At 43.7% G+C, this 27647-nt stretch overlaps 1 protein-coding gene across 2 annotated transcripts; it reads right to left on the minus strand.

Annotated features, from left to right (window-relative positions):
• Positions 1–361: 361 nt before the first annotated feature.
• Positions 362–27647, minus strand: FKBP4 (FKBP prolyl isomerase 4). Of its 2 annotated transcripts, none has more exons than XM_090043941.1 (10): positions 27451–27647; positions 23762–23906; positions 17763–17905; positions 9457–9577; positions 9030–9186; positions 6930–7020; positions 6628–6711; positions 5559–5744; positions 3957–4196; positions 362–1045 (listed from the first exon to the last, which is right to left on the minus strand). In XM_090043941.1, the coding sequence occupies exons 1-10, from the start codon at positions 27532–27534 to the stop codon at positions 935–937; spliced, it is 1362 nt and encodes a 453-aa protein (XP_089900067.1). In that variant the 5' UTR covers positions 27535–27647; the 3' UTR covers positions 362–934. The 2 variants fall into 2 exon arrangements, with proteins under 2 accessions (XP_089900067.1, XP_089900068.1); XM_090043942.1 differs by lacking the exon at positions 27451–27647 and adding an exon at positions 26581–26601.

Raw genomic sequence — 27647 nt, forward strand, 5'->3', positions numbered from 1 at the left:
GGAGTCTTTCTAAATTCCTTCTCAATGAAGATCTTCTTTGTGTCTGGATGAAGGAAGTCTATTTAGACTTTTTACCCTCCCTGTGTGGACTGGCAAGATCTTTTCTTCGCTCCTACAGCACGGCTGCAACTGGACATCCAGCTGTTGTATACAACTTGCATTATAAGCAAATTCAGTTTTTACCTGGTAACTAGAAGGTAGGCAGGAGAAAAGGCAATTTTTTATAGCAGTGATTGCAGGGAACAGTGTAGCCAGCAGCCATTAAGATAACACTAGCAGCTGCATAAACATGAAGCTCTAAATCCCTACAGGAAAGTGCGAGAATTAAATTTTCTTCCTGCTTAAACACATAGATTATTCCTTTTGGAGTTTATCTGGAGCTTTATTATTCAAGCTTTGACTTCACAGTCTTCACCTTCAGCAATGTGCAAAGAACAGGCATACAAGGAAGGTTACAACACTTACTCATGGGGGGAGGGATCTCTGCTTAACAGAGGAAACAGCAAGGGGCAAGGCTGAGGTGGAAGAATTGGGTGCAGCAATTTGTTCTGAAGTCTCATGTGAGGACTCTCGAGGAGTACGTAAAAATCAAGGAAACTGTTTAGGAAGCAAAACCTGGGATCAGAATGAGCTGGAATAGGATGGAGGACAAAGAGACACACCAATGGCAGAATGAAATTAAACAAACCAGAAGGAATCTGGACAGAACCTCCAACAATAACTGAGCCAGAATGAATAAATAAAGTCCCTAAGAGTATACCAGATGCGTGCAGCCACCGAGCTTCCTACGCAGACACGCACAGCTGTAACCAACTGTGGCACTGTGGCCCCAGCCTCTGCTCCCCTGAAGCCGCTGTCCAACCAGATAGAAAAATAAAGGTCTAATTCACTGGAAATTCTTCAGTTTACAAAACTAATGGAACCGGGTTTATTTTTATGCCTCTGTGTCAACTTCTGATTTATCTTCAACTCCATTCTGTTCTTGGTCTTTCATTTCTGCATCTGTGGTATGGCTGCCACTTGTCTGGAGAGTGTCAGCTTCTGACTGCAAGGGAGGAATTTAAAGAGTTTAAACATTTGCCCCTTTCCAAGTACCAAGTTGCTTCTACAAACATTCATTTGGTGCTTCTACCTGTTGTATCTGGGACTTCCTAAAAGTCAGCAAAGATTTCCAAGAACTTGAACCCCAATGTCTTGATTCCTTGCTGCTTTGTCAGGCAGCTAGGAAATGAGGAGGAGCTTACAGCTGCCTGGCCAATGAGTAATTTACCTGTAGGGTACCTGGAGTTGCAACATGCACGGTTCAGGTACCCTACAGGTAATTTGTTATTCTGCTGTTAGAAATGATGATGTGGTTCAGGTGCTGAACTGAGTAATTTTGCCATAAATACCCCTGTTTATAGCAGACTCCAGCAGATTCTCCCTATGCCTGAAGAAGAGTGTTTGTGCCCCAAAGAACAAATTTTCCAATTATGTAGTTAGGTTTAATAAAAGATATTGCCTTTGCCCAAAGAACCATGTCTGCTTATGTCCTTAGAGCAACATGGCTACAACCAACACCCTCTAATGTTTATATGCACTCAGAGTCACTGCCAAGGCAGGGTTCATAGATGAACTATTTTGGAATGACGACTGGCCATCACGTCTCAAGAAATCCTATTACTTCAAGATGTACAACACCTCATTCTCCTTCAAATGAGTGTTCATATGTATGTTCTGCATAAGGCACTCCAAAGTGTATGTGGGACCAGGCCATGTCTACAGAACAGTAACTGAGGCAGTTTTACTGGACTTGGCATCTGATCTGGACTCCTCAGAGATCCCCTTACATCTTGCATGTATTGCTTGTGACTGTAAGCAAAGCTCCAGGTTATTTCACAGATGCCTAAGATGGATGTTTCCAATAAAGCTGCTATTGGTGCTTGTGCTCTGAGGCCCACTCTACATTTTTACAGGTTGTGCAATTACCTGAAGACCACCAGCTATGTGTGCAAAGTAGGTATTACACAATAAAAAGGTACAACCAGCTGTAACAATAGGTTGGTCCTCCAGACTGTACAGAGGGGCTTTCAGAGATGTCAGTACCAAAGAACAAAGGAGCTCATGGAATCAGGACATGGAAGTTTCTGATAATACCGTAAGCACAACTTCTTAATGCTTTTTTGTGTGGGGTTTCTGACACCAGAGTTTGTCTGACACTGTTTGGAGCTGCAAAGCCTCACATGAAGGCAGTGAAAGAGAAAATATCTTCTGGAAGAACTCTTTTCCACCCTTCATCTCAGCCAAACTCGTTTTTTTGTCCATTCTGGCTGATGTAAATGCAGGTGTTCTGCAAAGTAGACAGGCTGTGCTCACATACTGGCTACTGGAAGACACAGCCAGGGCCCCTGGAATTCTGGTCCAGTGCTGGGTAGACATACTCCGAAGGTAAATATGTAACCAAGCTTTCCTTCCTTGCAGGCTCAAAAGGGGAAAGAAAACTTTTTTCTGGAGTAAGAGAGTTCCTTAGGCTATAGTGGCACGGTCAGCTGGTGTAGCCTGTCACCAGGTGGGCAGAAACCTAGAGGATGTACTAGATCCAGATTTCCAGAAGAAAAAACTGACAGGCTGCCAGAAGACCAAGCTGTTTACCAAGTCAAGGTCTATTAAAATCTGTACTAACACTAACTTATTAGAAAAGCCATTTAACAACTTTCCACAGAAAAACAAGTTTAAAACTCTGAATGGACGGCTCAATACAAAACTTCTTCCTTAAGTTAAGAAAAAATGAGATGTAGTTGTAGTGTTTCCTGCCCCGAGTTGGACTTGATGACAAGCTGAGGTCCCTTCCAGCCCTATCTTTCTGTGTTTCTATGGACATCCAGTTACAGGTGGGGGATTTCTCATCTGTCATCCCAACAACTGCTCCTCCTGCCATTCTATGTGCATGGGGGAAGGCACAATTTTTAGATTGGGGATCAGACCACAACTGCACCCTTCCTACCAGGACAAAGCGAGCCTGGGATCCTGATCCAAATCCTGGGGCAGTCCATCCAGCCACACTGTCATTGTAAGGTTGTGCTGAAACCAGCCACAAATTATTACACATTTTTTGTGTAATGATTTTGTGGCTGGTTTCACTTTTTGTGCCATTAATTGCTTGAAAGTGTGGCCATGATACATTTTAAGACATGACCAACCAATTAATTGCTTCTTTAGCGTAATGTCTGCCAAATGTGTATGTTGTGCTTTGCCCTTTACTCTGTTGGCATGAAGCAAGAGGGCTTTCAGGGTACACATACACACACATAAATGTTGTTAGCTAGGAATCTCCTGAATTTTAGCCACAGGCATTCCGATGGCTGACTGCGTTTCTTCTCTTGCAGTTTGTTCTAAATAAGGCTATGTTTGTGCTTAATCAATCATTTCATGCAACAGCCCACCAGTATGCCCATATTCCTATCCCAACTTCCCTCTGAATGATGAAAACTTGTAAAAGAAACATTTGCATCCCACTCAGCTGTCAGTGCAGGGGGGGGATCCTTTTTCCAAGAGAGTAAATCTGATACCCAAACCTGATACCACAGGGATGTACCTAGCATCCACTGAGGTAGTAATGTGGACTTGCAAAACACCATGACTCCTGTTGCATCTATTCAGGGGTATCAATCTCATCCAGCCTCCCCAGGGCTCCTTAGGGGCTAGACTTGGACCCAATGGTGGACTTGGGATAAGTAGAGTCGGGGAGCTGCAGCAGTTAATTCAGCCATTGTATTCCCCCATGCCAACAGAGGGCTGGCATCCCCAACAGGAATAAGGTGAATTTTGGTGCTGGGCCCCTAGTTTTTGGCCCCTCAAGGAGCCCCATGGGCTAGATGACACAGCTCCATGTGGCAGATCTGCTTGCCGGACATATCTGCTGTAACCCGCTATGCACTCATTCCACTCTCCCAGTTTGGCACAGTGCTACCAGTTACCTTAGAGTCCTTGTCAGCAAGCCTCTGGAACATGTTGGCATACATCTTTTTCTCTTTTTCATGCTGCTCCCGGATCTTCTGCTGACAGGTTACTAGCTGCACTTTGGCTGCTTTGTTGCTTGGGTAGAGTTGTATCACCTTCTGGAAATCTGCTCGGGCCAATTCAAAGTCATTGACAGCCAGATGGGCTTCCCCACGCCGAAAGAGACCTTTCTCATTGCTGCTATCCAACTCAAGTGCCTGGATGAGAACAATGAAACAAACAAGAATTTGACTCCAGGAAATAAATCAAGACAATCAGCAGAAAACTCTTTAATGGGATGATCTTTCAGATTTTAGGGAGCACGTAGTTCCAGGAATTTCTTCGGAAGGAAAAGGAAGGGAGCAGATTGTAGCAAGACATCAGAGAGGGAGTCAGAAGCTGTTGATTCTAGTCCTGGCTCTAAAAAAGACTTTCCATACGAACTTTGGGAAGTCACTTAAAACTCTCTGAAAAAGTTTCCCTGTTTGCAAAGAACACATTTCATTAGGGGTGCATGGATATCAAGGGTTTTTTTGGTTAATACCAATGGCCGATTATTAATGAGCCATATTGGCTCATTAATCCGACTGGATCATAATCAATCTGATTGCCTGTCTGCAGCCTGGGGAGCAGCGTCTGGCTAGTAAGTCTGTTAGGGAGAAGGAAGAGGTGTGTGTGTGGGGGGGGGGTCACAGTGAGGGAGGGAATGGGGCTGGGGCAGGAGCTGCAGCTGGGGCAGGGCACAGGACACCCATGAGCAGCTTGTTCATGGGGGGCAGGTGGCTCCTGCCACTGTGCACATCCCTGGGGGAGTGTGCATCCCATGGGGGGGGGGGTGAGTGCTCCCCAGATCTGTACCAGGGCAAGGGCAGGCTGCCGTTGCAGGCTAGGGCCAAGGGTGACACTGGGCTCTTCCTGGCAGGGTGGTTGGGCCAGGACTGTGTTCAGGAGTAGTGCTGCCCCCTGCCCCCCGCAACACTGCCATCACCACCCCACGTACAACCCCAGCCCAACCCCTCTGCCAAGAAGAGCTCAGCACCGCCCCAGCTCGCAGTGGCAGCCCACCTTTGCCTTGTGCACAGAGCTGAGGAGCACCCCCACAATGCCTCCTATGGGGGTGTGCACAGCAGTGGGAGCTGTCCATCACCCTCAAGAGCTGCTTGGGGCTCCATCCTGTGCCCCACCCTAGCTGTGCAGGGCCTGTAACTGCCCCAGCCCCACTCCCTCCCTCATTGATGGTCTCCATCTGCCCCCTCCCCCAAGCTGTTCCCTCCTCCATGGTCCCTCTCAACTTACCAGCTGCCAGGCTGCACTCCTGGCCACGTGCATGCTGTGGCTATGCACATATTGATACTATATGGACTGATGTATCGGTGTACCTCTACATTTAACTTTCCCAAGTACTATCAGATAGTAAGTTCTAAGATGTTTCAAGGACAATGAAGGTAAAAACAATTGTGGCTTCAGTTGAATTGGATGTTAGCTACTCTCCCAATGTGGGTAAGGTAAAAGAGGAACAAACACAACACAGTGATTTGTGTTCCAGTTAAAACAACAGCTAATGTGAAAAGCCTTGTTACCTTGTTGCAGTTTTCCAAAGCCTGGGAGTACTCCTTCAGCTTCAGATGGCACATGGCCAGATTAAGGTGGGCAGCAAGCTTCAAGGTTTTGACTTTTGCATCATCCTCTTCAGAAAGCCCTGATTCATGCTCCAGCCATGAAACAATCTTCTTGTACTGTAATGTTGCCTGCTTGTATTTCCCTTCCTGTAGTCAAGGGACCCCAAGACAATTTAGCTTCATTATGTTCTTGTCCCCTTAATTTAACCTAGAAGCCATCTTATCATGAACAGAAAATGTTTTCTATAGCCAAATCCCACCCAAGTGTTACGGGGGAAGGTAAAATACTCCTATCAGACCAGCTTCTAGTAAGTTCCTGTATCAGTAACACAGCTCAGTTCTTCCTGGGGTGTATAGTATAGTCTCTCCCCTGCTACTCCCACAGGTGTTAAATGCTTTAAACAGAGGAAGAGGCAGGCTGGGACTATCCCCTCTGCACCAGAAATATCTACATGCAAAGCAATGAACATACTATTAACCTAAGGATACCAGGGCTACCACTCTGGTCTTTGGGGCTCCCATGTTGGAATCTACCATGATCCAGCCAGAGTTTCCCCTGAAAGGACACAGTTTTAACACAGCATCTTCAGGCACCCTCTCTAGATAGGATCATAGTCCATTAACAGCCCTGTCTCATGACATCAAATTCAAGTCTTTTAGCTTTGCCACAGATTTCTTGTCCAAGCCCCAAAATCACTTTAATAAGAGAAAGTTCAGTTCAGGTACCATGCAGAACTACCTGGAGGGGGAGAGCTGCAAAGCTCCAGCACCGCTGACTACAGTCACTGTAGCTCAAGAAAGTACCGAGTTGGGTACAAGAAAGAGCTTCCTATGAAACGTCATGCTACAGCCTTTTAGATCCAGGGAAAATACAGACTGGATACTGTGGAGAGCTCCCTAAAGGGACAGCCATATTCCAGTACCATTCTTCAGCACCAGATTAAAAAATTCTCTTCTTCAGCAGTGTGTTACATTCTGCATCAACATATAAGGGTGGAAAAAACTGACAATAAACAGGGAGGACTTTTACCTTAAAGTACTGAGTGCCTCTCTCCTTCACAATGGAGCTTTGTTCTAGCTTCTCATCAGTGTTCATCTCCCAAGATTCCTTAGCCTGTCCAGACAAACAAATCAGTCACCACCCCTCTGATTCCGGAAGAATTGGGAGGGTGGGAATCATGCTGAAACTCAAGGGGGCTATTGTTGAACATGGAATGGAACCCAGAAGTTACTATTCCCATGCCTGGCTAGCTAAACTCCAAACTTTTTCTTGTTGAGGAAGGGACTGTTCTTGCACACCCATCTCCCTAGGGTGTCATCTCCAGTTCCTACCTTTTCAAAGTTTTTGAGTTTCACTTCATATTGCAGTTCTGCATCTGGAGGGATCTGAAACTTCTCTTTCCCAGCACGCCCAAAACCATAGCTATAATAGAGAGGAAAAAAACGTTGTTTCTAAACAATCCAGTTTTCTATACTAGTGAAACAAATGACTAAGAAAACACATTACTAGATGTATCAAACTTACATGCTGCAGTGTTAACAGATAATGACACAAACAGGCTTTCTGTCTAAAAGCAGCAGAGATGGGGGGCATAAGGGAACTGGAAGGGACTGAAATTAAATCCTTTATTTCTAGGTTACCAATTTGCAATAATATTACGTCAACAGCATCTTTAAGTTCTTACCATCTCATGACTGTGGAATAACGTATGTCAATGGGGGCCAATGTTTTTGGCAGCCACGCTACTGATAAGTCCTGCACAATCTGAGTGCTACTCTGATCCCCTTGCCCTGCCCAATCTGCTGCTTTTCTTTCTGCTCCCTACCTGATCTGCCAGTCTGCTTTCTGCTGTATTCCCTGTGCTCCCTGCCTGAACTCTTTCTCTACTTCCTCCCCTATTTGCTGCTGTGCTGTCTGTCCTCTCCCTGATCTAGCGCATGCCACACGCAGAGGCTGCCTGTGCCACTCATGGCACTTGTGCATCAGCTTGACCATCCTTGGCTTATGTGAAAAATTTGCTGGCCAGTTCAGTTCCCATGGATGCATCTCCACTGTAAAAATAAGATAAACTGGGACTAGGTGGCTCCCCTGCTGCAACTTGAAGCCAAGAGACCAATAATTTATCCTGCCTGGAGAAAGAACTACTTACTTCCACCTAAAAGAAGCCCTCCAAGCTAAGGGGTCTAGCCTGTCCAGGTAAAGAAGTTTGTCTACTGATGCTAAACCTAGGCTCAATAGAGACAGAGGATTTTTGTGCCAATGACTGTTTACCCAGCACCTTTTGCCAGCACAGTATTCAGTTTAAAATGTTTCAAAAACCAAAATCAACCTGGGTTTGATGGAAGCTATCAGGACAAACTTGTCTCTCTACTTCCAGCCCATGTATGATAATGTGCTCTGTGCTGCTTCACTGGAAAGAGGGACTACTACTTACACCCAAGACTACCGAGAACCTGCATTTGGCTCCCCATACCCCAGAGTGACTGTGAGCTCATTTAAGAATACAAAGAGGTTTCTGAAGAACTCCCTACAGCAAAGTAGGGTTTTGGCTAGAACCGTGTCTAATTTCAGAAACAGTTTGCTCTTCTCCCTAAAGGCTTCTCAAACTGTTCACAGTTCTAGCTAACATTTCCTGACATTCTCTCTCCAGCCACTATGTTTATAGGATTATCATTTTCTCAAATGGTGGTGCTTAGAAAGCTGACCTCAAGAACTTCATTCTTCTGAGGCCACTCCTTATCCTAAGTTCCCTCTCAAGCATCACTACACATCAAGAGCGTTAAACTAACTAATCAAGAGGCAACAAAAAGGATGACATTTACAAAAACAGGAGTAGTATATGTAGGGATGCCTGCTGGGATAAAAAGGCTATTTTTTTTTTAATCAGCAAAGGCACTTCATTTGACTGCTACATGGTATAAACCAACCCAACATATGGGGGCAGAAAAGGCATTAGCCATTGTAATTATATAGTATTCAGTTAGGAATAGCCTAGGGTTTTTGTACCTCTCTAGCCCCTGAAAAAATTAAGAAACTGGATTAACCAGCTCAGTGATCTGTTTTTGTGTAGCAATACCTCTGTTCTTACATGACATCTAGCTCTGTAAGAGTCATTGTTTTTTTTGTCACTAAGCAGCAATGAACCCAGGTCATATTCATTCTAAAAGTATCCCTGACCATAATGCTGCTTCCCATAACCTGGATCTCAGCTAGCTCCATGCCTCACATACCAGAATTTCTGTGCACTCCAGATATTGACTCTGATGGAGGAGAGGCAAAGAACTGTAATTAATTAGAAGGGCGCCTTATTTATTAAGCATCATTCTCCCCAACCAGTATGGCACTCTATGAATCTTCAAAGACAGGTATTGGGGCTATCTTGACTCAGGGTCAGAGCCTAGTAAAACAGCAGAATTTCAGAAAATGCTTACCTGGGCTTGAGATAAATAATGGATTCTTCCAATTTCTCCATTCGCTGAATGGCCTTCTCCAGGCCAGGAGGGAGATCATGGTTTTCTCCTTCTCCAATCTCAAACCGCAATTCCCGCTTGTCAAAAACTCGCTCTCCATGTCTACCTTCTAGCTGGACTGGTGTTCATAAAAAACAAAACACAACACAACACAAAACCACCATAGGCAAATCAGATAAAAAACAAATTTATGTTACAAAGTTCAAAACAGCTGCAAACTGAAAGGTGGTTTTAGAATGGTTCTCGGCAACCTAATATGAGGAAGAGGAAATATGTGTTCACTTGTCTTGAAGGAAGGAGGTGCAAGTGAAATGCAAATACTCTCTTACCACCCACTCACAGGCAACCTCCTTTGCTATTTCTCAACTTACTCCTTGAACAGACTTACTCTCTACAAGGGCTCCTTCATTGGGTTTGGAATAGCCTTCCCCCTTCTTACAGATTCTTCGGATTATTCCGCCATCTTCATCATCTGTGAGATCCTCCCCCTTAAACTCGAACAGCTCTATCTGCAGACAAAAAGAGAAGCTCTCCAGTTACTTCTGTAGTACCAACTTGGGGCTCTGACAGAGGAAAAATCAGACAGCTCAACAGCCAAATGTTGCCTGTAGGCAGCCACCATTTTATGTAACATTTTGACAGGTATTAGACAACCAAAGTCATAGCTACTGCATTATGTAGGTGCTGGATGTGCCTTTGTGCTGGACAGATTCAGGGCTGCCAAGCTGTGCTTCTATCCAGCCCTCTAACTGCTAAAGGCCATTTAAAGTCTAAATACTGTAAACCATGAAAAAGTCCCCTTTATCCGCCAAGATGTTGTGAGCATACAGTACTACTGCGTACAGATTAACTGACAACAATGATGCTGCATGTAGCTTGAATCACATTACAAAATTAAGACCGCGTTCTTTCTACAGGCTGTTCTAAAAAGTGTTGTGTTTGTGAAGTAGGGATTCATGTAATCACAAAAATAATAGAAATTACTTACATTTGGTAGTATAAAGCCAGATTTGCTCCTGAAAGTGAGGTTATACACTGGATTTCAGTGCTTTCTGGGTGAGTTCTACCTTCACGTGCTTTCAGACTATATGTGATACCAACAGGCCAGTCCTGCAGGACTGAAGCAAACTCAAGAGCAGATCTTCAAGACTCAAAAGACTACTGAGGTTCAGCCATGTCTATCTTAGCTTAACTCAATGATTCCAGACCTGCTTGTTTCCCCTCCCTATCCCTTTGTGCTGGACTGGTAAAGGATGGCTTTCCATCTTCCACATCAACCTTGACCCATCCCTACCTAGCACATGCTGCTGTAATCATATTATTCTTGTACATGGGACTCCAGTTGGGAAGAGCTGGCACACTGTGAAAAAAATCAAACTAACTGTCTGTGCTGACTACTTGAAGGGAAATAAAGAATAGCCCATGTTACCACAGAAAGCTGGCTATGTTGGAACTGGGTTCTTAATAACAATCCTGCAGGAGTCTAGTTGGGTAGGATTTTTGTGAATAGGTGGCAAAATTAAATGGATGAATATCTATTCTGGGATGATGCATGCAGTGCTCGCCAGTGATCTGATTATATATGACAAATTTTGTAACAGACCATGATGGTAACAAAACATTGTTTAGATCAACAAATATATTGTTATCACCTTCATTCTTAGCAGCACAAGTGAACTATTATAATCATCCTTGTTTAGTCTGAAACACCCTGTTTTTAGATGGCAAATAAATTTATCCTAGGTCACTATTGTGAGGAAAGTTACAGAACAGACCACAAATATCTACAATCAAAAAAGTAGTAACATTATTAACAAACAGCAGAAAACTCTTCTGCTTGCACATTCTGACAGTGTTTTTTGGTTTTCTTTTAAGGGCAGCAGAGATGCAGGCAGACTTAGCCCATTTGACATCCTGACTACAGTAATGCTTATACTGAGACAAGCAAGAGCAGGTCAAAACAAACCAACTTTTACAAAATTCTGCTGACAGTACTATTTCTGCCCTGCATTCCTACTATAAGGAATATGAAGCCCTGTGTTGGCCACCTTTCTGCACCTTTTATTTACAGCTTCTGCTTTATCTCTACTTTTCAGCATGTATTGAACCTGGCACGAAGTAAGAAAAGTGAGGAATGAGTCCAGTGTTCCAACCTGTGACCAGCAGAGAGGTGCCAAATACTGATGTGGTAAGGAGTTACATTTCCAAAAGCAGACTCTCAAGCCATGAGAAGCTGCTTTCATTTCTGTTTCCCACTAACACTATAATTGTTCACAGGCTTTTCCTTTGCATATGATATCACTAGGGAGAAACCATAATTCCTTGATGAAAAAGTAGCACATTAACAGAACAGAGAAGAGACCAGATCTTCATTTTAGTTTGGATTTTCAGTTTTTAACAAAACTGGCTTGTGTCAATACACTGGAAAGAGCTCCTGGGACCGTCTCCCTCCAAGGCAGGATTTCAGTGTTGCTCAGGTTGCCATGTCTTTGTACAATGATTTGGAAGGGTTATGTTTGGAATGCTAATATGCTCTAGAAATTCTCAGCTAGTACATGCATATTTGGACTAACCAAATTCTGTAAACTAGAAAAATCTATTTGGGGCCTGAAGTAGGGCAGTTAAGCAGACCTTACATTTAGCAGAGGAAGACTGCTCACTCCACTGTGTGACAAGTGGATCTTTTTGGCTAAATTATCACCCCAGAATCAACTAACCTGTCGGCAGGTTTTACCAATAGGACTTGTAATAACCCAACCTATAATAAGCACTATTTTCAGAGGAACTGGACCAGCTTACTTGATATTTTATAAGATAGCCTAGTTCTGGGCCAGCATTTCCCAACCCTTTTCATCCCATAGCACATTTACCTATATAAAAAAGCACTGTGGCACACCAAACACTGGAGGGGGAGGGGAGGGGTGCACATGCAGCCAGTCGGACAGCATTTTGGGCTGGAGCCATGCTCCCCATTATGTCTGTGTCTGCAGCAGCAGCAGGTGAGGGGTGTGGCTCCAGCCCAAAATGCCATGGCACACCTGGATGCACCTGACAGCACACCAGTGTGCTGTGGCACACTGGCTAGGAAATGCTGTTCTGGGCTATCCAACTTTGGAATAACCAGTATAAGCCATAGGCCCCCTTGGATTCTCAGCTCCCCAACTGCAGGCTCCCATGCTGGGCTACGGCCCTAGACCAGGTTGAGCCACACCACCTTGCTGTCTGCAGCAAGAGCAGTAGGTAGAAACCAGAGGAGGGAAGGAAACCTAGAGACCCCAGCTGTTGCAGCCAGTGATGAGGCTGTGGGGAAGAGTGGTCAGAGAGGCGAAGGGGTGATCACAAATTAACTCCTAGCAGACTGCATGCAGTTCCAGGGCTGCCCCTTATGTCACAGTTGCTTTAGTTTATCAATTCCTTACTGACTTAAGCTGAATTTGCTTGGAGGAAGATCCCCAACTGGGAAGAGACTAAGATGGACCAAAATTTTGTTCCAACTCGCCCTTTAGAGTGAGTATGTATGTGTGTGTGTGTGGGGGGGCGGTGCAGCCTACATGGCACAAGTGGAAGGAAGCATCCTTTTTTGTGGCACATTGACTGACTGGAGGGGGCAGACAACTGCAGCAGACTGCTTTCTGTCTCCTCCCCTGAGATCACATATGGGAAGGGGACCAGAGTGGCACTTTGGCATGTGTGCCACAAACTAAATCCTGCATCCACCCAAAAGGCTGGCCCACATTAAGTATTCTTGTGCTGAATGAATTAAATGAAAGATATGGAAAAGACCAGGGAGAAGTCATAAAATAAGAAAGAGTTAAGTCTGAAGCTAGTAGGGAAAAAAGAGCTGTTCCAGAGAAACAAAACAAAAACTACTACTGACAAGCACTCTTACCATGCTTAGAAAAATATTATCTAAACTGCATGTTGTGCTGGAACAGTAATAACTACACCCTCCAAGCAAACCATATTATATTGCTATCAGGTTTGCTGGCATAAATAGGAGCATCTGCTGGCAAAGCTGTATCACTCAGAAAGCACATTTTCATAAACCTCACCTGCACAGAGCTGAATTTGCACTTTTGTGGTTCTTGGAGAAAGTCATTCAGACTAAACAAGCACCAATTTTTTTTTTAAAACAGAAGGAAAAAAAAGGAAAAAAAAAATCAAAGCAACACCCCCCCCCAAAAAAAAAAACAAACCAAAAAAAACACCACCCTCAAGAAAACAAAAAAACTTCCAGGTTTGGCCAAAATAAGTGTTTGGAAGATCAAAGTATAAATTCTCCTAGCAAATATATGCTTCAGCATTTATGGTTTCTCTCTTGCTGGTCTAGGATCAACCTAATTCTGTGACCTCTGCCCTTGCTGCTTCTTTTCATCTTTGGGGTGGTATTTGTATAGGAGTAAAAAAGAAAAGCCTTCATTGGCTTTTGGTAAATGGGATGCAGAAATGCAGACACAAATCATTCCCTAGCATGGATAATTTACGATCATACTGAAAAGTGTGAACAAGCTTCAAGAAATGAGGGATAAAGGACAATGGGTATATGACACCCCATAGAAAAATGAGACTCACCCTTTAAAAAAAAAAAAAAGCCATGCTTACTTTCATGGGGTTTTATTCATAACTATAAATATTTTTTATTATACAAAACTAGTTACACCTTTACCCACTTAAAAGTAACAGACAACATGGAGAAGGGTTACATTCAGCTATGCTAATCCAGGTTATGGGGGCTTCTGGCAGAACAAGACTGGAAGGTCTAAAAGGTCAGCACATGCAACCTGCAGGCAAGGAAGATTTCAAAGAAAACAGCACATAAAATTAACAGGGATGAAGAAGTTTGTATGTTGTAGTCCTGAAGGCAAGGAAGCGTTTCCAAGGAGCAAGTTTATGTTGTCAAAGACAGTCCATGCTTGTTGCCAGTATAGACCTATCCAGTTATTAACAGCTAACGCAAATAAGTTTGCACCTGGTCATTTGGCTGACCTCTTGTTGAGGTATACAGACTGCTTTGGGCTGAAATGTGTGCTGTAATTTAGCTGGGAAAGAAAGCCAGTATCATTGCCAACCTCCTACTACCCAATTTCTTGAAGCTGCTTCTTTCTTTAGCCATACAGGGGTGGGTTGGTTTTAAGCCCCTGCATGCTAGTTCTAAAACCCCAATATACTTAACATTCAGCTGCACATGACCAAGAGCAGTTCCCCTGAGATCTAATAGTTTTTCCTACTTCCCAGTAAAACAAATCATATACTAAAAAACAAGCAATGTAACATTTTAATTTTATTTAAAGACATCATTTTTGTCTTTTTTTTGAACAGTGTATATAGAGGCAATTGCATAATAGCTGAAAATAGTTTTACTCTTGTATACTGTGTATGGTGGGTGGGTGGGGGCTGCCTGGGTGCTATGTCTCAGGAGCCAGCCAGGGTGGGGGGGAAGAGGGAGGCAGACAGAGGGGTGGAAAAAGGGGCATGTGCAGTAGAGCTCATCTAGGCAGTGAGGTCCACAGCTGCCTAGCGTGTGGCCGAGCCCTGTCCACTTTCATCCAGGACAGCCCATGCCACGTTCCTGCCCATCTCTGCCAGCATATAAGCTTCCCAGCAGGGCTGCCTGGCTTCCCCAGCCTCCAGCAGCTCCTCTTCATCTTCTGCTCTGGGTGAGGGGAAGCTTCAGCTAGGTGGTTCCTGCTTCAGTGCAGGACTTGAGCTCTAGCTCCCAGCCACCTTTTACCCACTCGGTTACCCATAGTGGATTGTGCTGGGCATGTGGAAGATGGCCAGGGCTTAAGCCCTGTGCACTGGGGGAGCTGCCTAGCTGCTGCTTTCGCCCCCTGCCTGGAGAGGCACAACAGGGTCAGGAGGAGGGGGAGCCACCACTGGAGGTGGGGAGAGCTGAGAAGCACCCAGGTGGTTGCAGTAACATTGACAGCAGCCCTATCAAGAAGCTGTACAGTGCTGGCCACCCCAGGCAGGGCTTGGCCCCATGTCGAGTGCCACAGGGGTAGCTGTGGGCCAAATCCAATCAATTGGCAAGCTGGATCCAGCCCATAGGCTGTATTTTGTCTACCCATTTTAGGGGAATGGCAGAGTGGAATTTTGAATACACAAAAAAATGTTTGTTTATTGTACCACATTTAGGTCTATTGCCTTTTACAGATGTAAGGAACCTCGCAGATGAATGCAAAGTAGAGCTCAATAACCCAATACAAATTAGCCACTGCTGACTGGCTGGCGAGATCTCAAGTCCCATATGATGACTGTAAGGATTTAAGTTGTGAATCCTTACTCCCTTTAGCAAAAAAGTTAATAACTAGTCATGCTCATCATTGGAAGTTAGAGGGCTAGACTGTAAACTTTCTCTCAATAGTATTCAATTCCCCTTTCAGTCTTCTCATGAGAAGAATCTGGATATAGACAGATGGTTTGGTTCTCAGACTTCACACCAGATTGAGAAGAGACACAAAGGCAAGTCTCAAGATAGAAAATTCACACTGTTCAGCAACTCTTCACCATTTATTTTCCTTTAAATTACAACTGGATTCCAGTCACTTCCTCATAAAGGAAAGCCCCACTTTGATGCTAAAGTGACAGCTATGATGCATTCATTTTGAGAAGTTGCATCATCCCAGACTAGCCCATGGCCTAACTATTAGGGTGTTCAAGAGGTAGGAGACATGTCTTAATTTCTTAGAGAAAAGTATTTGGACGAGGTCTACCATATCCTGAGTCAATGTCATAACCACTGCACAAAAGGGTATCGTCACAATTTTTTTTTTTTTTTTTTAAAGCAAGTGGTACGATTCAGTGTTCTAAGGAACAGATTGCAGCCATTCAAAAGAGGAAGGGAGATGCTATATTAGCTGCTCCCGATAACAGTCCACATGTTTGTTCTTACCCTGCAGTAAGTGGAAAAATAAAACAATGCTAACTTTGCATTGGTTTGTTTCTCATTTATTATGGGGTAAGGGTAGGTACATGGACAATTACTACAGAGCCATTAACATGCATCAAATCCTCTACCCACTATTAAGTTTCTGTAATCTTTCTTTGTTCATACTCCAGGACACTTATTTAAGTGGAACTTAAATACTTAAGTCCAAGACAGCAGTTCACAGACACCCCTGCCCAAGTCCCCCTTAGGGCTTACATTCTTTGTTCAAAGCTGCTTTCAATCCCTGAATTTCAGTTACTAAGCCTAACTTCCAGGCTAGGCTCAAGTCTCTTTGTCAATTTAATCTGTGGAATGTACTTTTAGGAGAGTATTTAGGGCTCCAAATCTTAAGTGGAGGCAGGTACCTTCCTACAGCCCTGACTAAAGTACCAAAATCCCAGAGCAGTAGAAATCAGATTGATCACACTTCTCATAATTTCCTACTGCTTGGTATATGTAACTATCCACTCAGAGTCAACTTTTGTTAAATTCATTCTTGGAAGATAAAGGTTCCTCATGTATTGTACAGGGAGCCAAGGCCACAAACTTAGGTCTGCTGGTTCCACTAATGGATGAGAAGGTAAAAGTATGAGTACAGATTCATGAGTAGTGTGACAGTCATTCCCTTACAGAGTTTATTGGTATTACCAAGCAAACTACTCATGCGGATTAAAGAATGTATAGCTATAAAAGTCCATGCAAAAGATTTGTTAAAGATTCCAACTATAGCTAGTGACAACTTTAAAAGAAGCTGGCAAAAAAATGACTTTGACCACGACATCAAATATTGCATTTTTGTGAAAACTGGCTCCAAAGCATTCATTTAAAATGAGCAGGCCTTAGCCAGCTTCCCTCACTAATTTTACTTCAGAAAATTCTAGACACGAGGTTTTCAACCTTTTTTTTTTTTTTTTAAGTAAGCGTACCCCCAGTGGCCAGACACTGAGAAGGGGGGTGGTGGCATGCAGCTAGATACGGAGCAGTGGCAGTGCAGAGTGGTAGGTGGCGGTCACCGCCTGAAAGCTCCACACCCACCCCCATCCGGGCACCGGTGTGGCCTACAGATGGGCACCACTGCCTTTGTCCCTGCTCCTGGAAGGCAGCAGCAGAGTGGTGGGTGGCAGCACTCTATCCTCACCCGCCCACAACCCCTATGGCTTTCCCAAATACCCCCGGGGGTACATTTACCACCTGCTGACAACCCGTTCTAGAACAAACCTGTGCAACTCCAAAAAGTTATTAAAGTTAAGCCTGTGAAGTATTAGTCCCATTGTCCAGAACCAGTAACTCAGGGAACATGTAGCAACATATGTTAGTAGCTGCTATAACAGTACCAGTTTTCTCACTCTGCTTTGTATCTTTTTTTTTTAAAATCAAGAAAATTCCTTTAAAATATGTAGTATTTTTGACCACCCATAGGACACTTCCTTTGAGTCCTCTTTAGGACAAGCTATTTCCCTGTCCTCCCACCTTCTCAACATCATCTTCTAGAAGTAGAAGTCAAATAAATCCCAAGTCATCATGCTGGTCTTACTTACAGCTCTGTCTTTTCCACACAAAAAGATTAATATCTTATCACAAGTTAGCCAATCAACTCCATTGATGGTCCTGAACGCTGAGGTGCCAGGAACATTCTAGAGTATTTCCAATGAAAGACACCGACTAATACTACCTATCAAACTAATAAAAGTTAGTTGAGCCAGTCCCACCTAGGAAAGCTAACACACGCCCTTTCTGAAAGAGGTGCATTTTTTTAAACTCACCTCAAATATCAGTGTAGCATTAGGAGGTATTTTGGGAGGACTCCCAGCAGAACCATAGGCATACTCTGGTTTGCAGGTAACCCGGCAGATTTCTCCAATCTTCATAGTTGCAACAGCAATGTCCCAGGCTTTGATCACTTCACCTACAAAAAACAAACCAGTCATGGAACTGCTAGCCATATCAGAGATATCACCAACTACAAAATAATTTATCCATATAACACTCAAAAGTTGGTGGGCTTCTTCACAGAAAGACTGAGAAAATACTCACTTTTTGTACATTGGCTTAAGGTGAGATTAATGCTGATCCAACCAAAAGAAACCAAAACAAAAAAAACCAATACTGATTTCAAGTGCTTAATTCTAAATTTGTTGCAGCCCTCAATTTACCCAATCCTTTATCTATGCAAAGTACAAGTTATTTGAGATTCAGACAGCATCTTAAGTGCCTGGCACAACATTCAAGTACTATGAAATAATAATAATGATAAATGCTTGAAAGAGAAATATCTTAGTGTGATACTGTTTTCAAAATATGAATGAAGTCAACAATAAACACATTTCGCTTTGTGCTTTATCAGTGGGTAGAGGTCAGCACAAGTTACACACTTGCAGAGGAAGAAACATATTGCTTCTGAAGCCAGAGAGCTAATGGAGGCTGGCATACCAAAACAATATGTTGTTATACTCCACCCAGACACTTATTCACTATCTCTTCATCCAGTCACATGAATGCCGTTAACTTTATAATATATATTTCATGCTGTCCTTTGTAAGAATGCTGCATATTTTCAGATCTACCATATTCATACACCAGGGAGAAAGTTTGGGGGTGGGGCAAGGAGTTGGGTGTTCTGGCACCCACTGAGCTTGACTAATTCATAGATATTAGGGCTCGAAGAGACCTCGGAAGATTGAGTCCAGCCCCCTGCCCTAGGGGCAGGAAGTCAGCTGGGGTCATAGAATCCCAGCAAGATAAATATCCAAATGTCTCTTGAAGGCGTTCAAGGTAGGTGCTTGAACCACCTCTGACAGCAGTCTATTCCAAACCTTGCAGGCTTGGACAGTAAAGAAGTTCTTCCTTATGTCCAGCCTGAAACAGTAGTGGAGGAGTTTGTGACCGTTCGACTTGGTCATCCCTTGCGGTGCTTTGGTGAACAGACATTCCCCCAGATCCTAGTAAGCACTCCTGATCAACCTATAGGTGGCCACCAGATCACCACAGAGCTTGTGCTTTTCCAGGCTGAAGAGTCCCATGGCTCTCAGCCTCTCATCATAACGTCTGTTTTCCTGACCTCTGATCATGGGCATGGCTCTCCTCTGCACTCTCTCAAGCTTCTCCACATCCTTTTTGAATTGTGGAGCCCAGAACTGGATGCAGTACTCCAGCTGCAGCCTCACCAAGGCCAAGTACAACGGGAAAATGACATCCTGGGATTTACTTGAGAAGCATCTATGCATGCAGGCCAGCGTTTTCCTTGTTTTACTAGCCGGAGCATCACATTGAAGGCTTGTGTTCATCTTGTGGTCAACCAAGACTCCCAAGTCCCTTTCATCCATACTGCTAACCAGCATACCACCACCAAGCCTCTAAGGATCCTGCAGGTTTTTCCTCCCAAGGTGGAGAACCTTACATTTTCCAGTGTTAAACATCATCAGGTTCTCATCCGCCCAATTTCTGAATCTGTCAAGGTCTGCCTGGATTACTCCTCTGTCCTCAGGTGTGGATGCTTTACCCCAGAGTTTGGTGTCATCGGCAAACTTGGCCAGTCTACTTCTGACACCAGTGTCTACATCATCAATGAAGATGTTAAATAGTTTAGGCCCTACAACAGAGCTTTGAGGGACCCCTCTGGCCACAGCTGTGGCAACTTTTTGTATCCAGGAAACAGCTGAGGTTTGTGTGTTAGGTACGTGCATCTTCCAAGAACATAAGTGTCACACTGGGTCATACCAGTGGTTCATCTAGCCTAATATCTTATCCCCAACAGTGGCAAACAGTAATTGCTTTAGGGAAGAACATATAAGCAGAACATGTCTCATGTAATCTACACCAATTTGATTAATAGCTTCCAAATGGATCTGCCCCCCATGCATGTCCAATCCCCTTCTGAACCCGATTACGCTACGTCTCAAAAACCTCCTGTGGCAACGAATTCCATAAACTGACTTAACTGTGTTTTTTAAGTAAATAATAATAAAAACTTTTTGTTGTGTGTTCTCCCCCTCCCCCATGCCACTCAATTTCAGGCAGTGCTCCCCAATTCTTGTAGTCTAGGACTTGGTGAATAAAAGTTCCCTACAGAAATGATTGAAGTAGCATTACAGATGGATACAGGTACTCTTCACTTAACGTCATCCCGGCTAATGTTGTTTCATTATTACTTCGCTGATCTATTAGAGAACATACTTGTTTAAAGTTGCACAATATTCGATTATTATGTCATTTGGCTGCCGCCTGCTAGTAGGTAACTACCATGATGTAACTGGATATGCTTAATATCATTTTGCTTAAAGTCACATTTTTCAAGAACATAACTACAACATTAAGTGAGAAGTAGCTGTATACATTTGCTCAAGAAGGATAGGCAGTGGGAAAAAGAAGGTTGTGTTGCTCTCTATATATACACACAAGATGTAGGCTTCTACTGAGATGTGGTACCATGTGGGAGATGAGGCTGCTGAGAAAGCATCAGGGTCAAAGTCAAAGGAAAGAACAGTAATGGGCGTCTGGCTACAGATCAGTAAACTAGGAAGAAGAAGTGGATAAGGCCTTCTTTAAATAATTAAAAAGTTTCCAAATAACAGGACTAGGTTCTCATAGAAACTTTAATTACTGTGGCATCTGCTGGGAGAGTAACTATAGAAATGCACAGGCAGTCCATCAAGTTCTTGGAGTGCACTGGGGATAAGTTTCTTGCCTCTTCCCTCACCTCTACCAGCTAAGGGAAGCTCTTCTCAATTGGTCACACACAGAGAGGAAGGAATCAGCTGACCATGTAAAGGTGGAAAGCGAATGGGTGACAGTGACCATGAACTGCTAGAATTCAAATTCCTATGAAAAAGAAAGACCCATGGAATTAAGACACTAGAGTTCAGAAAAGCAAGCTTTAACGAACTCAGGGAACTGGTAGGTAAGATCTCCCGAAAGTCAAGTTTGAGGGGAAACAGGGAGCCCAAGACAGCTGACTGCACCTTAAGGAGGCCATATTAAGAGTGAAAAAGAGAGATATCCCCCATGTGGAGAAAGAACAGGAAGTGTAGCAGGAAACTAGTCTGGCTAAACAACAAAATTTTATTCAGCAAGTTGAAACTCAAAAAGGAATCCTAGACAGTGGACCTTGGCCATATTATTGGGGAGGATTATAACTAGGGATTTAATTAATTTGCAGTTTTTGTGGAAGCTGCAAAATCTGTAGATAAAAAACAACTAGATAAAAATAAAATGCTAGCTCCCCAGTGGGAGCCACAAGTCTTCATTGCCAGGTGGGAAGTTGCCAACTGATGGGGCAGCACAAAAAGCAGCAGAAAAGATGGCCACCGCTCCCTTGTTCCTTCCCACTCAGAGCTTCTCCGCCAATCAGCACCAAGGGGCAGGGCCATACTAAAGGGAATCAGCGATCAAGATGGTGGCCACCAAACAGTGCCAGGCAGTGGGGCCTCTCCGCCAATCAGCACCAAGGGGCTGCCACGAAACAACCATGAAATTAGAACTTTAAAACTGCGATTGACCCAGGAAAATTGTTTAAGTACCACCGCGATTTAGACTGACCCCTAATTATAAAAGAGTATTGCCTGGGCGTGTTGGGAGCAAAATCAGGAAGGTCAAGTCATAAAACTGAGGTGTAACTGGCCAGGGACATAAAAAGGCAATAAAATATCTACAAATATGCTGGAAGTAAGATGTAGACCAAGACAAGTTTAGGCCCCACTGAATGCAGAAGGCAGTCTAGTAACAGATGATGCAGTCAGCTACCAGATGAGAAGTGCAGTCGGCAGTAGAGGGGAAGAGATGAGCAGCCTAGAGTAGTAGAAGAATCAGATGACAGTTAGAGAAGCTGAATGTTTTCAAGTCAGTAAGGCTGGACAGGGTGCATCCTGGAGTACTGGAAGAGTTAGCTGAGGTATTTTCAGAGCCACTGGCATGACATTCTCATCAGTAGGCTAAAGAAATCTAGCCTAAACAGTACCACTGTAAAGAAAATACATAACTGGATGGATCAGTCATCAATGGCTCACTGTCTAGTCAAGATGCTGGAGTAAGTTTCCCTTGGGATCTGTCCTGGGTCCAGTATTAATACAACTGAGTACATAACCTTGCAAATTTGCAATAAATTGGGGAGACAGTATTTTAAAAAAAGCACCCCACCAGATGAAACCCAATTACAAATGGCCAAGTATAAAAAGTCCTGCACTTTGGGCAGAACAATCACACGTGCAAATAAAAATACACACTGGAATAACTCATAGTCTGCAATACTGCAAAAAGAGACCTGATGATGATAGTAAACCATAAGCAGGAGTCAGTATGCTCTTACTGCTAAAAAGCTAAGTGTATTAGGCTGTATTAATATAAGTATCTCTTGCAAGACAAGGAAGTGATTCCTCCAACTTGTTCAGCAAGAGTGAAGCCTCATCTGAGGTACTACGTTCACTCTGTGACCCTGCACTTCAAGAAAGATGCAAAAAAAAATTGAAAGTCTAGTGGAGAGCAGTAAAAATGATTAGCGGTCTAGGACAACTTGGATTACTTTGTTTGGAGAAGAGTACACTGATGGGTAATTTAATAAGTTTACTGTGGTCATATGCAGGAGAGTGACTGTTTCCTGCGGCTGCAGGTGACAAGACAAAGAGCAATGGAATTCAACTGCAGCAAGGGAAATTCCAGTTTGATAATCAGGAAAAACCCTCTCACTAAGGTTGGTTAAGCATTGGAACAGGCTATCCAGACAGACTGTGGGATCTTCATCCTTGGAAATTTTAGAGTAGATCAGACAGACACTCAGCTCAGATGGCTTAGGTATGATTTTGCCTCGAGAAAAGGGGCAGATGACCTCCTGCGGTCTCTTTCAAACCTACTCTTCCGATTCAATTCATCCACACCCTTCATGATTTTACAGACCTGTTACAACTCTCCTTGGTTTTCTTCCCAAAAAAGAGACATCCTAGCCTTTTTTTTTTAGTCTTCCTCAACACAGCAGCTGCTTCATACTCCTCATGATCCTTGCTGCCCTTCTCTGTATCTTTTCTAATTTTACTGCATGCTTTAAAATGTGGGGATCAGAACAGCACAGAATATTCATTATTTGGGTGAATTATAGACTGATATAGTGGCATTATGATGCTTTCAATTCCTTTAACAATATCTGAGACTTTATTTGCTTTTTAGGCCACTGCAGAGTATTCCAAATGCTGGTTCAGACTACAGTGACTTCAAGGTCTCTCTTCCAAATGGTAATGGCTAGTTAGGTACTGCATGTTTAGTTGAGGTCATTTTTCCTCATGGGCATTACTTTGTACATTCTAACACTGACAAGTTGTTTTCCCTTTTTGGGAACTGAGAGGAGACATATTTCCTCATTCTCCATTTGTACAGTTTGACAGCTGCCCCAAAGCACCCTGACCCACTAGTCACAAACAGATTAAAGTGTTGTGCTCCTGTCCAACTGGTCAGCAGCAAAATAGTCAGTATGCATGTTAATGGTAATCTTTATCCTTCAGCACAAATCCACACTGAGATGAAAACCACTGCTCACTTCCCTCTGAACAACAGTTTTGAGCTTTCTACCTTAGGGAGGCACCAGTCATTCTCTGTTCACGTCTGAAACAATTCTCAAGAATTTTTTAATGCCTGTCACCATTCTGAGTTGAGAGGCAAGTTTGGTAACAAATTAAAAAACATATATTTCACTGAACATTCATAGAGCCACAGTCACATTAATTTCACAGGGTCCTGATCCTAGGTTCCCTCAGATTTTTAAACAGATGAAAGAAGTTACCTTTTCCCAAGTCAAACGAAAACTTATCTTTCCGGTCCACGCTGGAGTCAAATTTTGTGCCATCCAGAAGCCATCCTGTATAGTGCACAATCACTTTATCACCTATCATGGGGGATTCTGTCCCAGTTCCTTCCCTCTTGATAACCTGTGAAATAAATGCCAAGTAAATGATGCTTATTAAAAAGGTACAAAAACAGTACAGACAAGACATAAACTACATTATATATTTAGTGCTGGAAAAGATCCCAAGACTGACACCTGATGAGCAGTCAAGTACATATTAGCCAAGCAGATCCAGGTATCTGGCCTTAGGGAGACAACTTCAGAAGTTGCAACCACTGTTTTAAGTGAGTTTGCTAAGTATCTGAAAAAAAACAAGCAGTTGGGTGTGACACTTGAACTATGCTTCCAACTGAGGTTGTATTTTAAAACAACATAAAACCCCAGTATATGATTTAGGTAGATAAATTTATTATGTAATAACATAAAATCTCTTCCTATTTCAAGAGATCATGAATAGAGGGATGTTGCTTTCCTCCTAGATCCATGGAAGTATCTTTATATCAGCAAGAACTACACTTGTGAAATATTTTAAAAACCATCTAACTTGGCATTGCCTAATTTAACCTGGGGCTGTGTGTGTGTGTGTGGGGGGGGTAGATGGGGGACTAAGATTTTGGGGAGAATGAAAAGTGGTTCTGAAAGGGGGAGCTATGCTATATTACCAGTAGGCCACAGAAATTTATCACAACATCAATAAGTTATGAAATGTCAAAATAGAGGCTCCATGGACTACTCTGTCTCCCTGTATATGATTTATAATGTTATTTAATTTATAACCAAAACCCATACCTCCTTTCATTCAAAGATTTTTTCCAACCACCAAGAGTTGGGACTCCTGAATGCTACTCCTAAGCCTCAAAAACATTATCACTGTTACAGCTCTACCAGCAGACTGAACAGTACGTAATCCAGGATCTTAATTTTTATTCACCAAGAGTCTCAGAACACCTTTGCAAGAGAAATGGGAAGGCAGTCTCATTTTACAGGTATTGTATGCTAGTACAGATGTCTGGTATATTCTTTCCAAGAAGCGCTATAGCTTAAGTGTGGGAATTTCATCTCCGAGTTCTCCAAAAAGCAACCTTATGTGGCTTCACTAATCCTCAATTACCCCATCTACAAAAAGAGGGAAAAAAAAAAAATCCAAAAAACCACCCACACACCCCTTTTCCTTCCTCATAGCAGAGAGAGTCTGACCCATTAGCAGGCATCACTCCATAAACAGAACAAGCTAGAACTTCGGTCTCCTGGCTCCCAGATTAGCACTACTATTGGGCCACAAAGAAGGAAACAACCCATTCAGCTTATCTTATATGTACCTAGAGAGCTTCAGGCTATTCTCAGGAGACAGGTAGACTTGTGGTGCAACCTTGTAAAACTCAGAACACTAACACTGATTTAAACAGAGATTTCCTCTTATGGCCTATTAAATCAGGATATATTTTTACTGAAAAGAGCCACAAAAATAAATTTCTAAATCTCATCTTCCTGCTTCAAAGTGCAGGAGTACTAAGGTTGTAAGAACAGGGCAGAGAAACCATCTCCCCATTTCGCTGTCATATGCAATCTGGTTCCTGTGACCTCAAACAGAATATTCAATCGTGAGACCTGTCAAACCAAAAATCAAAGACTGTCAGATTTCTAAGCAATCAAGAACAGAAGTTTGTAACAACAGAAATCTAAGTGCCAGATATAATAAAGAAAAAAAAAATAAAATTTTATGTGCACAAGTTTATACAAAAAGAAGCTATGCCTGTATGTCTGTCTTTGGATTTGAGGAGATGGATGTATATAGAAATAAGCTATAGCCTTTGGGTCTTTGAAAGCTACTGAAATGGCCCTTGGTATAACCTAATTAACCATAATTAAAATTGGAATCTTCAGCAGTAGATAGTGATCTGGGAATGTCTGGTTTGAAAACATTTTAAGGTATCCAATTTTTGGAATGTGCTGGGCACCCTGAAAAGTCACTCTCCAAATTGTCAGGTAGGCCATCCTTCCCCACAAAAGTCCCTAATCAGACTACATAGAGATGGTGAAATTTGAAGGATTTTTTTTTGTATTCCATTCAGCCTGGACCATGGCAAACTTCATTTGCTTTTTCAGCACTACTGCAGTGTTTCCAATATCCAACCCTGGAAACGCACCCTTCCCTTCTGGAAAAAAAATGCTAACATTTGTATTCCTATTCGGAATATAACAATTCCACCCTATAAATATTATTAAGTGTAATTGTATTTATTAGACAACCAAGCTATACTCCACGCTACCAAGCCAGATGCTTTCAGTGACACCAAGGTCACTGAAGGTGACACCACTGGACCACAAACCCCCACTTGGAAGAATCAAAAGCCCCCTATTGAAATGTCTGGAACGACAAAAGTCCAAGTCTGGTGAAAGCAAAGACCAGTCAAAACCATCAACTGCAGCAGAGTCACTTGACATTTTAGCTGTGCTACAGCATCTGTGTGTACAGTCAGAATTTGGGAAAATCCTGCTGCATCATCTGCTTCAATGCCACTGCTCCTAAACCTTTCACATTAGATCCTCTGAATGGTAGTTTTGTAACAATACACAAGAATCCTATTTTGTATAGTCAATTCACCCTGAATTCTATTTCAGCACCAAGCTAATTAGTTTCTCCTCCAACACTGGCAAGTGCTGGAAATAGCCCTATGAAAGTCCTAGGCTAGATTTACTAACTCTGTTACATTCTTTCCATGCAAGTTTTACAATTTCCACGAAGGGGATCAGACCTGGATCAATTCCTACTTTGAATACGACACTTCCTCCCCTTGGAGACAAACAGCTTGATTGGCTAGGTTTCTGGAGTCCTTTGCACCCTGACTTAGGCACCTGCTCTTCTGTTTAGTCCTTCTCCATCACTTCTGTCTGGTCTTGGTTTTCTGGTGCATGAGGAGAGTAGAACAAGTGCAGTTTGGGGTGGGAACATCAGGCAGCACTCTAAAACCAAGCACTTTGCTCTGATAACTGAGCCCCATGTTATAAAGATTTGGACAGAGCCTGGACCTGCTGCAGCTCTGGGCTCTGTAAGGCTTGCCATGCCACAGAAATGGAGAAGGGAGATCCGTGGGCTGCTGGGAGCAAGGCAGAAGCCTCTTAAGCACAGGAGCATGGGATAGATGCTCAAACACCTCCCCAATCCCCAAGTTCCACTCAATACTGCATGTACCCCCTGCTCCAAGCAGATCCCCATCCAGCTGGGAGGAAAAAGCCTGTTAGAGGCTGAGATATTTTGTTACTGCCAGTCCGTTTTCTCCTACCTACTTCTAAAGGAATTAAAACGTGACTATTGGAGCCGTCTCTCTGAGAGACTGCTGCCTAGGGGCTCTCATTAACAGACCCCGCCCAGCACACACACAGCTCCCCAGTGTCGGGGCGGGGTGACAGCACAGCCATAACAATCGCCAGGCTTGCGATGGATTGAGGGGCTTCGGGGCCAGGCGGGAGCGGCACTGCAGGAGATAGCAGCCCACGGGGGGGGGGGAAGACTGCAGCGCGGAACGCTCCCGCGGGGGGTGGGGGCACCCCACCTTGTACCGCGCATGCGCGGTCGCCCCCCCCCGAGGTAGAGGGGCGGTGGGGGGGAACGGACCCCACGGTACCTTGAGGACGCCGCCATCCTGCTTGGGGGTGATGTCCACCCCCTCCAGGGGGGCCCCGTCCGCCTTCATCTCCTCCGCCGTCATGCCGGGCTCTGGGCGCACCCCCCTCCCTCGCCGCAATACCCGCTCGAGCTCCCGCTGCCTCCTGGCGACTGCGGCGCCTCCTGCAGCCCGCGAGCTCGAGGCGGAGGAAGGGG

The sequence above is a fragment of the Crocodylus siamensis genome, chromosome 4, assembly GCF_052110815.1.
Source record: "Crocodylus siamensis isolate JL-2025a chromosome 4, ASM5211081v1, whole genome shotgun sequence".
Classification (NCBI taxonomy): Eukaryota; Metazoa; Chordata; order Crocodylia; family Crocodylidae; genus Crocodylus; species Crocodylus siamensis.

Bases quoted from the DNA above. Each gene is read 5' to 3' on its own strand.
- FKBP4 (XM_090043941.1), bottom strand. From the start codon at position 27,534: ATGACGGCGGAGGAGATGAAGGCGGACGGGGCCCCCCTGGAGGGGGTG. The intron at 7,021-9,029 runs GTAAGCATTTTC...TCTCTATTATAG, and splicing joins ATTATTTATCTCAAGCCCAG to CTATGGTTTTGGGCGTGCTG. The intron at 1,046-3,956 runs GTAACTGGTAGC...CCTCCCTTGCAG, and splicing joins TTGCTGACAAGGACTCTAAG to TCAGAAGCTGACACTCTCCA.